Source organism: Rousettus aegyptiacus, unplaced genomic scaffold (assembly GCF_014176215.1).
Source record: "Rousettus aegyptiacus isolate mRouAeg1 unplaced genomic scaffold, mRouAeg1.p scaffold_m13_p_9, whole genome shotgun sequence".
NCBI classification, from domain to species: domain Eukaryota; kingdom Metazoa; phylum Chordata; class Mammalia; order Chiroptera; family Pteropodidae; genus Rousettus; species Rousettus aegyptiacus.
The window spans coordinates 65179024-65194088 of NW_023416312.1; the positions used below are offsets into that span (position 1 = coordinate 65179024).

The following is a 15065-nucleotide window of genomic DNA, read 5'->3' on the forward strand; positions in this document are numbered from 1 at the left end:
AGACTTGGTCATGAGAAGTTCACCTGAGGCTGCTACCTGTGATTGGTTCAGTCACCCCTGAAGCAACTGTAGTGAGTGAGTAAAGGGTCAAAGGTCTTCTCTCGCCAGCCTATATCTACTGGGTAGACTACTGTACCCACAACTCAAATTTCATGGTTTTAGAGGAGAAAGGTAGTGTTAACAATAATAAATCAGAATTTATTCTTATCTTGCTTTGAAGTTAGCAGGCTTAGTTCTACTCTGACTTCCCTCACTATGTAGTGGAGCTCTTATTTGGATGATGGGCACAGTAAAAATATCCCTAAGATATCCTCTGAAGTCAGGTCTCTTCTCAGACCTGTCTGAGACTTTAATTATATAAATAGAAATAAGGTTGTGTTCTATAAATTACAAATAAATCCACGGGGCTAGGTAGAATTAGAGGTTTATTTTCTATCCACTTGGGCCAGATCAACTTAAGAACATGTATGGCTATGGATGAGAGTCTGTCTGCATGGTAAAGGTGATTTAGTGACAAAGGAATCTATAATCTCTCTCTCTCTCTCTCCTCTCTCTCCTCTCTCTCTCTCTCTCTCTCTCTCTCTCTCTCTTTCTCCAACTGTGATGTCAGTACAGTTGCTCAAACCAAAGTATTCCAAGCTTGCACCCATATATGCAGTTAGGATTCTTACTACAGGATCTCTAAGAAGTTTTTCTAATGGTCAGGAATTGTCCCTGATAGCTCATATATCTTTCTGACCTTAATAAGAATGGTTCCAGTTGTATTAACTAGATGGTGACTTTAGGAATATGGTTTCTCCCCTTGGGACTCTAATATCCTTTTCCATAGTTGGACAGGGTTAAATGGTCTCCAAGGCCCTGCTGCTCTATGATTCTATGTGCATATTCATTTGCTTGGAATTAGGTCACCTTTGAAAAATCTTTACTGGTATCTGGAGCGCTCTAATTTTCAGTGAATCAAAGTAAAAATATAAATTAATGGTCACCTCTGCTCTCAGTGCCTCTTTGAAAGAGATTCATTATTGCTTGTCTTACAGCACACCAAAAGTGGAAAAGAGGTAAGATATCAGAATTTTTACAAACCACTCCAGAGAATCCCAAACAACACACAAATAACAGACATTTCATCTTTTTATAAAGACAGCTTGTATCTATGTCTATGGGCTATCTATCAATCATCTTGACCTGAGAAGATGGCATGGACCAAAGAAGATGTGAGAGAATTGTACAGATTCCATTATTTTAATGGGCTAGAAGCAACCAGTCAGATGGAAAATGTGCTTGATTAGGTCTACTAGCTTTGGCTGGAAAGAGGTTAAAATAAATCAATCCATTGTGGCCTTTTGTCTAATGCTGATATGGTTCAACTGAGTCTTTAACTTACATCCTATTGTTTGATGCCACATAGATGTGACAACTCAGTGCATGAAGCATTACTATTTGGTTGTTTGCCACCTCTCACTCCTTGTAAGTTGCTTCCCCTTGGATTAAGGACAAGAATGTGATGAGATAGATGAGTAGCTTGGTAATAAAGCTGTTTAAACTAAGTCTAAAACAAGGTAGGCAGAATGGGAGTCCTTGAAACAACACTTTTTGGTAGATTAGCTTTCTGTAGTAAATTGATTTACAGCCCTCTGATGAGGTGGACAGCCATCTGCTATCTTCTGCTTAGCTACACCAAGTAAAGTAATGAACAAGTGGATCACTGAAAAATGCCCGCAACCTAAACAGACTCAGCCTCTAACACGAAAAAGATGAGTAACGCTGCCAGCAATAAAATAAATGTAAAATTGAGTAACTTGAGAATCAGGTGACTTAAGGTATTCTTTGTCTGGGTGGAGGTTATAATATGCAGTAATCTATGAAATGAGCCCAAACAGGAAGAATGAAATAGAATAAAGGATCTAAAGAGGTTTTCAGCAATTTTAATTTCCTATGTGCCTTTCTCTGTTTTCTAAATTTTCTAAACTGAACATGTATTGCTGTCGAGATTAGTGAGAAAAAAAATCTAAAAGGACTTAAATAATGCCTCATGACATGACCACTTTGCTAAGTAACATTTGTAAAGTACAGTAAAACCTAAATAAGCAGAACCCAATTTGCAGTTCATTAACCTTTGGCTTTCTTTTTCTAATAATCCATTTTGAGAAGAGGCAAATCACAAGAAAATAAGCAGATATAAGAGATATTATAAAACTAATTTAAATCTCTATTTGAAAACACGGTTTAAGCTGTTTTCTAAATATCAGACAAGGAATATAAGCTATTTTGGAAAAGAGCTGTCAAAATAATCATTTTGGTCCCTCTTAGCCACCAATTCTAGCCACTGTGCTAGTGGCAACAGGTGAATAGAGAAATAGCTGGTTGTATATAAGTATCAGGCTATACTCCACTAAATAAATCAAATGATACATGGAAAGAGAGAGTGTTTTTCTTCCCCACAAATAATTAAAACATTAAGGCAAATTAAAGAAAGCTCAGTTTGGGTCAATGCAGAAGGCTATAATGAAAAAGAATCCAAGAAACGAAAGAGTGGTTTTAGATGGGGGTTTATGATAGAATCAAGAAAAAGAAGATGTGATCATGAACAAGACAGAATTAGTGGGCAAGATAGGATAGGCTTGGTTGACATGCTGAACTAGAGAAATGCCAAGGAGGGAAATAAGGGCTAGAAACAGACAAAGCTAAGTATCACTCTCAATGGGTCTCGCTACTCAATAAAAGACTTTGGCTGGCAGTCCTTATTTCACAGGCCTAGCCCTGGGGTTACAGTTCCTGGGCCTGAAGGACTGGACTATGTTTTGGAGAATCTTGGTCCATGAGCCTATAGTTGCAATCTCCTTCCCCTTCCTTTGCCCCCAACAATCCTTCTATATTCACACTTGAGGACAGTGCCACCTCTTCTAGGAGAAGTGAAGTCCTGTTTTGAATTGGTAACTTTCTTAGAAACTTCCCTCAGGCCTTGCTTCTTTCTAGAAGTCTTAAAAGCTCAGTTTTTGATTGAGACCTTGCCATAAGTAGAGGATGATACTTCAGCCTCCTTCTCTGCCATGTCTAGAAAACAGAATTAGCAAGTCAGATCAAGGAGGTTGCAAGGCAACTTCAACCTTTTCCGTATCCTCTTGATCAGCTTTAGCATAGTAAATAGACCACCTGAGGCTGAGAGAAGTTAGTTTCTGTAAAGAATCCAAGAGCGCTTTGACTAAGGTATAGAGAAAGTGGCTGGGAAGAGCTTTTGACTTTAAGCTCAGATTCAGGTTGAGTTGATAATGAAAAAATTAAATATTAGGGATAAAGGTATCAAATTATACCTTAGGCATTTCTTTCTTTAAAAAGGCTTGTTCTAAAGGCATTAACTGCTTTACTGGATATGTTTGGGTTCAGCTGTTTTAATGAGATTATTTTTATAATAAAAGGGAGGAAAAGCTTGCTTAACTATTTTAAACATTCATGTGACTTAAACTTTATTGCTTTGGTTCATGTGACTGTGGCAAGCCACTGCCAATAACCTCTTAAAAGTCGAACCTGGAAAAGTAAAAGCATAATGGTAAAACAAATGTTCAAAGGAATTTATTTCAGGAACAGGGGTAGGGGCCTGAAAGGCAGGGTGGGCAGGGGAAGGGAAGACAGTTCAAAACTTTAAAAGAATTGCTCAATCCAATCCATCACTTCTGTATCTTTTACCTTGACAATATCTCTTACATCTCTTCCATAATATTCAGAATATGACCCTGAGGCCCAGTGAGATACTCACCTACCTAGCAAGGACAATTCAATTATGTTGCCTAGATTCTCCTTACTTAGAGAAGAAAAGAGACCATGACAGTTTTGGAAAGATTTCAAATAATAAGAAATAAGAAAACAAATAAAGTTCTTCTTAGTTCTCAGTTAACCAATTAACCAAGCTCTTCTCCTCCCCACTAGTCCCTATGCATTCCACCCAACTGAAGTCACAGTGGACCGGGATTCAGGTGTGTTTTTGCTGCAAATTTTTTTTCCTGGCACTATCTCATAGTATCTTAGTTATAAATTATGCTCATTAAATAATTTCTTAGAAATTCAAACAAAATTAAAAGGAAAACAAAGTGCCTCCTACTTTTTTCTGTGAAAATAGAGACCTTCTGATCTCAGTCCAAGTTTGCCTGATCTTTTGAAATGACTAAACTTGGAGGTTGTTTTCTTCTCTTCCTTATAGTTCGCATCCATTGAAGTTTACATTCAAAATGTCTTTTTGGTGATGGCTGTGTAATGAACAAAGCTTATTAAACTTACTTCCCAAGGCCCTCTTACACTAGAATTAGGCTTGAATAACCCTGGAGATTGGTCATCCTCAGAAGTATAGTCATTCATTAATTTCTTGCCAGGCAGAACAATTCATTGAAGTGGAGTGAGATTTTTCCATTGCCTCACCAAGAGAAGATTCCAATCTTGGGGCCCTTTGTTCCTGGATGGGGAAAGAGAAAACAGTATACCTTCTCCATCCTAGGCCTTTTACAGGATTTCAATACGACTGATTCCAAGCCCCGCAACACCACTCTACTCCATGAACAGTTTGAAAATTGCTAAACATTCCTGGATCATTGAACAAATAAACATTATTACATTTGTCATGTTTGCATAATTATATGTTGCTATTTACAAGGTTTTTAAAAATAAATTTAACAAAAAAGGGCCATGTTAATATACAGGTAGTCCTCAACTTTCTAATGAAGTATGTCTTAAACATTTATGTCAATGGTTTGGAATTTGGACAACATTGCTCCATAGAAATAGTGGTATGTATGTGGTAGTCAAGTTTCTTGGCCAGTCCACAAAGGTTGATTTAACCCACATAAAGAATAGTTATATTAAAGCTCTGGCAGGGGCCCCAGGTGCCGAGAGTAGAATTAAAAGGATGTATGCTTCTCATATTTTTGGGGGGTGCAGTCTAAGAAAAATCCAAAACAAAGGTTTTAAAGTGGTGGAATCTAAACTGACTTTTCTATCTCCATACTTTTTTCATCTGTTTCCCATCTCCCAGGGATCCATTGCTCTTGTGTTCTTGCAAGCCCTCCTCTGTGACCATCCATTCTTTAAAACTGCGAACTTTATTGTTTCTTCTCATCCCAATCAAAATGAAACTTCCATGTCCTCCTGGACATCTAGCTCAGTCACCTTCATTATAATATGAGTGATTAATTGCCACTGACCCTTCAAGAGGTGCATCGATGGTTGAAAGAGGAGGTTTGATAATCCCAAATGAACCCAAGTTGGTGAAATTTTAGTAATGAGATAAAACAATAACCTTTAGAAAGGTTTGTAAAATGGTGGATATTTGTGGACATGTCATAGGAGCTATTATTAGGTAGACAGCAGGGCCCTGCCTGAGAGGCAGCACCTGTATTCAGTTTGCCAAAGCTTTGCCCCCTTTCACAGCATCTTTCCTTCTTCCTTGTCTAATTTCACAGGGCTATCTAAGGGTTTCAAGTTTTCCCCTAATACCTCCCATGATAATGGCAGTGGGCGAGAGGTATTTAGAGGTATTGTGGTTCTTTTGTAAGTTGTAACTATCTCACTAAAAGTCACTCTGGAACATTCTGGAATAGCTAGTGTTACTGGGTGACATCAACATGTAACATTTAATGAGATAAGTGAGATGTCCGAGACCTCTTGGATTTAGGTCAAGCCTTCTGAAGTTTGTCAAGAGTGCTCTTCTTGAGGACTTTTGTGATTTGCACAGCCTACCAAGGACATTGTGGTCAATTAGCATGCTGATCAAAGCACAAGTGCTAGTGAGGCCAGGATCAGAGGTCAAACCTACTTTTGGCCCAATTGGCTTCTATTTGCCCTTTCTGACTTTTTATCCCCACCATTGACCCCCTGTTTGTGTCTTTCTACAAGGACCAAAGGGGTTCAGATGAGTGAGTGTAAATGGCCTAAGCCACATATATCTGCAATGCTGAGAAAGCAGTACTGAGCACAGAGCCAATGATAGTGAGTCAGCCACAGTGTCTTATGCTACAAACTCCAACACATTTTTAGGAATGTTTTCTTGTACAGTAATTTCAATGCCTGCACATCACCCTGCCAAAGTGAAAACCCTTCAAGAGCCTCCAAACCTTTTCCCTGTGTGTGTGCGTGTGTGTGTGTGTGTGTGTGTGTGCGTGTGTGTCAGAGAGAGACAGAGACAGAGAGAGACAGAAAGACAGAAGGAGACAGAGACTAAGACTGAATGTTTGTGAGTGTGTTTCCTTCCTCACAGGGAAAAATGTTCCTGGAAATTGGATGTATGGATGTCCCAGCTACTTAACTGCTTATATTATTCAATAGAAAAGAACAGAGCCAGGCCCCAGGTGTCAGGGTGGCAGGGGAGCTACATGCTCAATACAGAAGCCTTTCTGAAGCATAACTACTATGATTTGTAGAGGGTACCTGTGATAGTTGCAGGAATGAAGATGCACTGAGTTTCCTTAGTAGAGAAACAGTAATAGAGAGCTGATAAAGTCAATAGAAGCTAGTGGAAAAATAGGAAGTATGTGGATACCTTTGGTAGTTGTTGCTAGAACTGTGATTATTCTGGAACATGCTTAAAAAAGTAAACTTCAGATGCTCTAATGTTTACTTTAGAATCTTGTGATTTCCAAGGATATGTAGAGGGAGCAATGGGTCTTGGGGTCAAAGTCCTCATAAAAGAGAGAATGAGAAAGCAAGATAAAGAAGAGGAAAGAAACTGAGAGGAGCCCAAGAAAGCAATGGATTCCTCAGAGATAAATACATGGGAAGAATTCTTGATAATTAGGTTGTTTTTGCTGCTTCAGAATCATATCATTCTAGTAGATGAAGAGGGATGGGGAAAATTGTCCTGCATTCAAGCCAGGCAGTCAAGGAGTAGTCAGTATTAGTTTGGTTGACAATGCTAACTTTGGAAAGGATTGGGCAATGCCTCCATAGGAAATGACATAAGCATCCCCTCAAATTTGGTCTTGCCAATAGACCCCAGGAACAGGGGGTCACTGCAATATTTCTGAGTTGCTTAGGTAGATGTTAGTCTCTAAAGACTTGAGGTGGCTCACCATGTACCCCAGGTGCTCAACAATGATAGACAGGTACACCTACCTGACAACTGGATAACAAGGCAAGCCTTGTTAACATTAAAATGTGTTATCAGTGCAGGAGGCAAGAGTCTCTCTCAGACCAGAGCAGCCAGCCTCCCTAAGATGCAGCTCACTCTGCAACAGGCTTTTGCATAACTCAGCAGAGCTTGGAAGTTCATCAACACCGTCACACTCTGCCAACAGAGTGTAGGCTGAGAATGGCACCCATGCCAAAGGGAGCCCCAGCTTTAAAAATCTGGCAAGCTCCTATGCTCTGTTCTCCTGCTGGCCATTACCTTATGGCTTGTTTCTCACCAGCTGCCTTTCTGCTTTTCTCCTTTGAAAAGTTGCGATCTCCACTGGTTGCAGGCCATGGCCCACTTGCCTGCAGGGCAGAAGAGACACAAAAACAGTTAGTAAAGAGAGTGTGTCAGAGTAATGGAAGACTCCAGTAAAGTGTGAACACCACTTACCCATCTTTGCCCACTGGTGGAGGCACAGGAAGGGGCTTTGTGAAGCCTTTTCTTCCAACCAGCCAGAAAGTCTCTTCTGTGCCTTTGCCCTTATAGAAAATATGGAAAATATTAAACATCCTATAAACCTAAAGAAATCCTTCCGATCAGTAGGATACAAGTATTTGGTTTGGCTCAGAAATTGCCTCTGTTTTTCCTTTGTCACCACTCCCTGGAGTCTTCTTCTCTCAGCACAGCTTCCTTGCCATATATACTTAAGGGTCAGGCAAGCTCCAAAAGGTGCCATAGCAGCCAGATGAAAAGTGAACACCATTTCAAGCTGTCATCCAGATGTTTTGTCTACCCATCGCCATGCCACTCCACTTTCAAGAATGTGTGGTTGTTTGGCTTCATAGCAAACAAACATCTGGATGTTCAGTTGAAGATTTTGTTTGTTATTTTTACCCTGATCTTTTGGCATTAGGCAACACACTGTCTTTTGTAGCTAGAGTACATACATTTAGAGTCTACCTCCCCCAATACCTTGCCATCCAACAACTCTCAGAAAAAAACAGAAAGGGAATAGAAATGGAAAGCAGGCTGTGCAACTGTGTTTTTAATGCCAGGACACCCAGGCTGCTATGAGAGTTCTACACTTCTGCATTGTTCTTTTCACCCTGCCAGGAAATTCTTACAGATAGAAAGAGGCCTCCATTTATAGCCCAGTTAGTTGGCTGTCAAGAACCATAGATCTGAGAACATAAAGGGAGTGTAAACTCAAATTAGTCATCCAGAGCATTAATGATGACCTTGGAGGAGTCAAATCTGCCTCTGCTCTGTCCTCCCTTTCTTCTAATAAACCCTCTCCTCAATGTGTTTCTATCTCCTCCTTTCAATTCTCTTTTGTCTGTCCTCATTTTCTCCAATCCATAAGAAAAAAAATGTGTGTACTAAGACTGAGGAAGATAATGGAATGTGTTTCCAACTCATTAATCTGAAATATGGTCTTACTTTCAGGAGATCTCATTTGGAACAGTTTTAAATTGTTTAACTTAGAAATTCCAATTAGTGTTGACCCCTTTAAATATCAAATCCATTGTTATATATTTTATATTACATATAAAATATATAACAATAATGACAACGATAATAATAACTAGCACAGCTAATTGCAGAATGTTAAAGCATTTTACAAATATTTTGTTCAAGACTCTGAACAAGCCCTCCATGAAGCAAGTAGGCAGAGAATACCACAATAGACCAACCTCCAATAAATTGGCAACCAATTCATCTTAAACCTCAAATAATTTGACTGTTTGTGGTTACCCTGTTTTCAGAAGGGGCAAACAACTTGAAAATATACTCACACCACTCGTTCTTATAGTTATTCCACCCTCACAGTACCAGGGTTTGGAATACAGAGATGGCTCTGTCCTAAAGGAGTTCACAGTGTAGTTAGACAAAAACCTATTCAGCCAATGACTTCAGCTCTAAACACAAGCCCAACTCTTCTGTCTCCTGAGTAATTTCTTTTCCTCACAGTGTCTAGTACAGTGTCTTGTACAAAACAGTTGCTCAGTAGATAATCAGACTGTTTCATTAACTGGAACTCTCAACCCTTGAGCACTTGCAATACTCAAAGGTATCATTGGACTTCATCTTGGTAAAACATAGTCTTAAAGTTCAAACTTGAGGACCCCAACCCCAAGCCATATTTTATTGTTTGTTTTGAGATCTAGGGGCTCTCAGGACAGAGGCCCAAGGGAGCTTTGCAGAGGAGAGGATTGACCAGATATTTGGATCAGTCCTGGGGACACATAGGGATGCCGAAACTAATGGTTGCAAAAGAGGATGGGAGTGTTAGAGACTGAGACAAGCTTCCAAATCAAAGAGTATGCAGTGGAGTTCCAGGGACTCTCCAAGGTTTAAGAGACCATGCAGAAGAATCCTTAGAATACTAGCTCTCTGTTTACCCACCTTACTTCCAAAATTCTGTCAAAGAGAGAGGGTACAAACAAGTATGTAACAACTAAAATCTAAAGCAAACTGTTTGACTCAATATCAATCTCTAAGCATCCCTAGAGACCCCTCAAATAAAATCATCTTACTTTGCCCTGATACTTTCAAGACAGTTTTAATCTCCTGTTTTATTAATCCTCACAAAACTTCTGGAAGGTAGGTTTATTATTAACCTCATTCTGCAAATGGTAACACTGAGGTTCATGAAGATTAAATGACTTGTCAAGAAACAGGCGTAGCTGGTACTTGAAGCCAACTTTAATAGACTGCAAGTTTTTTCTTACTATGACTTTACTATTTTTTTGTTGAGGTATAATTGACATGCGACATTTTATTAATTTCAGGTGTACAACATAATGAATCAATATTTGTAAATGTTGTGAAATGATCACCACAATAAGTCTAGTTAACATTCTTAGATTCCAAATTTTTATTGCTCTTGCCTCCACACTATATAGCTTTTCCAGTATACTGCAGTCAATGGGCAGGTCTACAGGCCAAAAAGTAATTTGGGGGAATTTTAAACCTTGTAATTAATGTGCTTCCTGATAATCACAGGTCAGAAAAGGATTTATGTGGAGAAATGGAAGCACAGAGACGATGAAGTTACTCATCCGATGTCACACATTGAGTCATTAAAGGGACAAGAAATACAGACCAGATGTTCTGACCCTCAGGACTCTGTTATTACAACCTCATTATTTCTTAGCTAAATTGCTGGCATGTGTGTGTGTGTGTGTGTGTGTATGTGGTGCATGTGTGTGTGTGCATGTGCTAGTACGCATGCATGTTCATGTATATTTGTTAAGGTTTGAGGGCAGAAGTGTAAAAAGTTGGGAAAAAAGTAGAAATTAAAAATAAAACAGGAATAATGCTTAAGGATCTGAGAATCAGATAATAGTTACTCTCAGAATTCAGAGACAAGGTCAGAAAGTGTCCACCGTTGTCAAGGAGAACATAACCTGGCTGAGAACAACTATTTGGGAAAGTCTTTTCAGAATGTAAATAAGCCAAGATATATACAAAGTCTCAGCAAGGAGCTTCAAACATGTCAGGAACACAGTAACTGAAACAGGACTCATGTAAGAAAAAAAGTGATAAGATGGCCTATCACCAGGCCATTAGGAAAGTATTGAAAAAAAGTAGAATTGGCCAGTTAAGCACTGATGATTTGTTCCCAGCAGAGTACAAGAGGGGTCTGGAGTGGGCAGTGGGACAGCTCCCCAGAGAAGCTGAGCTTCATATCTTTAAATAGGTTCTCTATCAAGCTACCTCAACTTCCTCATTTTTGGTCTCTTTCTTTGTATCTACCAGCCACTCAATTACTCAACTTCTCTATGGTCTGTTCTTTCCCCCAGTCTAATCTACATCTTTGATTTCACTGAGGGAAACAACTTTAAGTATCATTATTCCAATGAAGGAGATGGGAGTAAAAGTGTTCTTGTTACTAGGTCCAAGCCTTGAGCCCAAGAGAAGAGACTCTGAGGGAGAAATTTCATCAGATGGGAAGAAAGGATATTTTTTAGCTTTGAAATCACACCTGGATGGCCATCAAACATGGTCCTTCTGATCCATGTACTAGAGCAATTATTGCTTTCCAGCAGCACGAAGTGGATAAGGGGTAGAAATGTTGAATACAATTTTTTTCCTCTTTCATTTCTTTTATTCTCAATAGAGGAAATAAAACTCCAGTCATCCACTTTATTTTTAAAAAGTAAAAATTAAAAAGCTACTGACTAGGCCATATATCTGACCAAAACTGACATTGAAAAGTGAAATGGAGCCTAAAGGGCCTACATATTCTCAGGCAGTTTTCTGCTGTCTCCATGGAATAGGCTGAAAGATATCAAGCAAGAGCTGATAAATTTTGCATGGATGGTGAGGCTTTTCCTGGCCCCTATGATAATACTTTCTTTAAAATAGTTGTTCTTTAATTGCAGTTAGCGTATATTATATTAGGATCAGACATATAATACAGCGATTAGACACTTATATGTCTTACAAAGTGATCACCCTGATAAATCCAGTATCTATCTCATACCATTCATAGTTATTACAATATTACTATTTCTTTTGCTATACTTTACCATCCCCATGGCTTTTTTGTAACTACCATTTTGTACTTCTTAATCCATTCCCCTTTTTCACCCACCCCTCAACCTCCTTTCCATCTGGAGGCCATCAAAATGTTCTCTATATCTATGAATTTGTTTCTATTTTGTTTATTTTTTGTTGCTGTTCTTTAGATCCCACATGTAAGTAAAATCATATAGCACTTGTCTTTTTCTGTCTGATATTAACTCCACTCAGCACAATACCTTCTAGGTTCATCCATGTTGCTGCAAATGGGAAAAATGTTCACTCTTTTTTATGGCTCAGTAATATTCCATTGTATATATATGTATCACTTCTTTATTCATTCTTCGATTGATGAACACTCAGGTTGTCTCCATATCTTGACTATTGTAAACAATGCTGCAATGAACATATGGATGCACATGTTCCTTCAAGGCAGTGTTTCAGGTTTCTTTGGATACATACCCAGAAGTGGGATTACTGGATTCTTCTTTGTCTCTTGTTATAGCTTTTGTTTTCAAGTCTATTTTGTCTGGTATAAGTATTGCTATCTCAGCTTTTTTTGTTTTTTTCTTTCCATTTTCATGAAGTATCTTTTTCTGTCCCTTCACCTTCAATCTGTGTGTCTTTCAATCTGAAGTGAGTCTCTTACAGGCAGCATATGTAAGAGTCTTTTTTCCTATCCATTCAACTACAGATTTTTTAAATTAAAATATTTAAGCCATTTACATTTAAAGTAATTGTTGATAGATATGTAGTTAATACCATTTTATTATTCATATTTTTTATCTTTTTTTTCTTTTTCCTTCTTAAAAGAGTCCCTCCAGCATTTCCTGTAATACTGACTTGGTGATGATGAATTCCTTTAGCTTTTTCTTGTCTAGGAAGCTCTTTATCTGTCCTTTAATTCTAAATGATAGCTTTGATGGATAGAGAAAATAATCTTGGTTGTAGGTCCTTGCTTTCCATCACATCGAATATTTCCTGCCAATCCCTACTGGCTTGGAAAGTTTCTGTTGAGAAATTGGCAGATGGTCTTATGGGAGCTCCCTGGTAGGTGACTAATTGCTTCCTCTTGCTGCTTTTAAGATTCTTCTCTGTCTTTGGTATTTTAATTATGATGTGTGTGGTGTGGGCCTCTTTAGGTTTATCTTTTTTGGGACTCTCTGTGCTTCCTAGGCTCATATGTCTTTTTCTTTCACCAGGTCAGGAAAGTTTTCCATCATTATTTCTTGAAATAGGTTTTCAATTCCTTGCCATCTCTCTTCTCCTTTTGGCACCCCTATGATGTTAATGTTGGTACATTTGGTGTTGTCCCAAAGTCCCCTTAAACTCTTCTTATTTTTTTGTATTCTTTTTCTTGTTCTGATTGGGTATCCTCCACTACCCCATCTTCTAAATTGCTAATATGAGCCTCTGCTTTATCTAATCTACTATTGATTCCTTCTAATGTACTCTTCATCTCAGATGTTATATTCTTCATTATTGACTAGTTCTCTTATATATTTTCCATCTCCATTTTTATGTTTTCTATCTCTTTATTAAAGTTCTCACTGAGTGCATCTACTCTTCCCTTAAGTTCATTGCACATCCTTATAACAAATGTTTTGAACTCTGCATCTGGTAGATTGCTTGTCTCCATTTTGTTGAGTTCTTTTTCTGGAGCCTTGTTCTCCTCTTTCATATGAGACATGTTTCTTTGTCTTCCAACTTTGGCTGCATCCTGTATTTGTTTTATTTATTAAGCAGGGCTGCTATGTTTCCTGGGCTTAATGTAGTAGGTGTCCTATGGATCCCAGTGGGGTGATCTCCCTGGTCACCAGAGCTGGGTGCTCTAGGTGTGTGCCTTGTATGAATTGTGTGTCCTCCTATTGTAGTTGAGCCTTGGTTGCTCTTTTCACATCGATGGGAGGGATTGATCCTCAGGTTGATTTGTTGTGAGGATTTGCCATGACTATAGTGGAGGAGCTGTTGTGCAGGGGCCAGCCCTATGGAGTAGGATTTACTTTAGTTGAATTCTGGTGCCTGCCCTGTCTGCCTTTCTGGTCTGTCTTCCTTGGATGTGGCCCTGGTGATGCTATATCTCAGGCTGAACTGGACACTGGGCATGCAGGCCTGGGCCTCCTGGAAGGGGCCCCACCAAAGGCAAAGATCAGCCACAGCCTGTGCCCTGCCCAGGATCACCTGGCATGAGCCATCAAACAATCCACAGTTGACCACCGCTCACACTGGGCTCAGAGGTACCTGGAAGAAGTTAAGCTGCAAACCAAGGACAGCTGATGCTAGTTTCTGGTTTGGAGCTTCTCAGCAAGAGGTACAGGGCATGCTGAGGCCAGATGCTGCTTGTTTAGGTTTTGTAAACCTTTGAGAGATTTTAGGAAAGTTTGCGGCATCAGACAAGACAGGCCATTTGTATGGGAAAGCCTCCGGAAGTGGCTTGGATGGGCCTGCAAGTTGAGTGGTGCGGGGCCTCAGGGAATAATCTAGGCAGGGTGACCAATGTTAGCTACATTAATGGAGACCAAGATACAGTGGCCACCTGCATCTGCACACCGGGAATAGGGAAGGTTCAATGAAGGGATAATGACTTCTACCAGCACTTCTGTCTGGGAAACAGTTGCCCTCCAGTCCTCACTCTAAAGCCAAACAACTCAGTTCCTCCCTGTTTTTCCCCAGCACCTTTTGAGCTGCTGCCCCAGTGTTCAAGCTAAGAGTGAGTGAATTCATCAGTCTGTGCATGAGCCCTTTAAGAAGAATGTCTGTGACTCCTTCAGCCCTCTGTCTTACTCAGCCACAATCTCCACTGGCTTTCATAGCCAGAAGTTGTGGGGAATTCTCTTCCCAGCACTAGAACCTTGTGCTTGGGAACTTGATGTAAGGCTGGGACCCTTAACTCCTCTGGGGGCATCTTTAGAGCTGATATTTCCTCCTTATTATCAACTGCCACTTGCAGGTATGAGACCAGTCTGTTCCGTGTCTCATCCCCTCCTACCAGTTTTGAAGTGGTCTCTTCTGTGTGTCTCCAGTTGTAGGACTTTTGTTCAGCCAGAACTCTGGTGACTCCCAGTGATGGTTGTTCTGTAGTTTAGTTGCAATTTTGATATGTTTGTGAGAGCAGGCAAGCACAGCATTTACCTAGTCCACCAACTTGACTGGAAGCCCTGAATCAGAATTTCTGAAGTGTGCTGGTGACATAGCCTTATTGGGGATATATTGCATGCCATTAAGTGATGAGGAATCACCTGTCCCCCTGTCCAATACTTGACATTTGGTGAGGAGGTGGGGGAACGGTGACACAAAGTATCTCCACTTCTCTTCCTTTCTTTGGGACTTGCTTCCTATTATCTTCTCTCTTCTTGTTGACTCTTCCTTTACCCTTGGGCCCCCTCTCTTCTTCTGTCTTAGTATCTTCCTCTCAATCTCTCTTCCTCAGGAGGACACTGCC

General features: G+C 39.7%; 1 protein-coding gene across 3 annotated transcripts in view; it reads right to left on the bottom strand.

Annotated features, from left to right (window-relative positions):
• Positions 1–3198: 3198 nt before the first annotated feature.
• GUCY2F (guanylate cyclase 2F, retinal) overlaps positions 3199–15065 on the bottom strand; it is a 106713-nt gene continuing 94846 nt past the window's right edge. For all 3 annotated transcript variants that reach the window (XM_016160414.2, XM_016160409.2, XM_016160404.2), the window contains 3 exons: positions 7547–7635; positions 7370–7458; positions 3199–4444 (listed from right to left, as the gene is read on the bottom strand). In XM_016160414.2, coding sequence (XP_016015900.1) covers positions 7371–7458; positions 7547–7635 — 177 coding nt within the window. In that variant the 3' untranslated portion in view covers positions 3199–4444; position 7370. The remainder of the gene's footprint in view (positions 4445–7369; positions 7459–7546; positions 7636–15065) is intronic.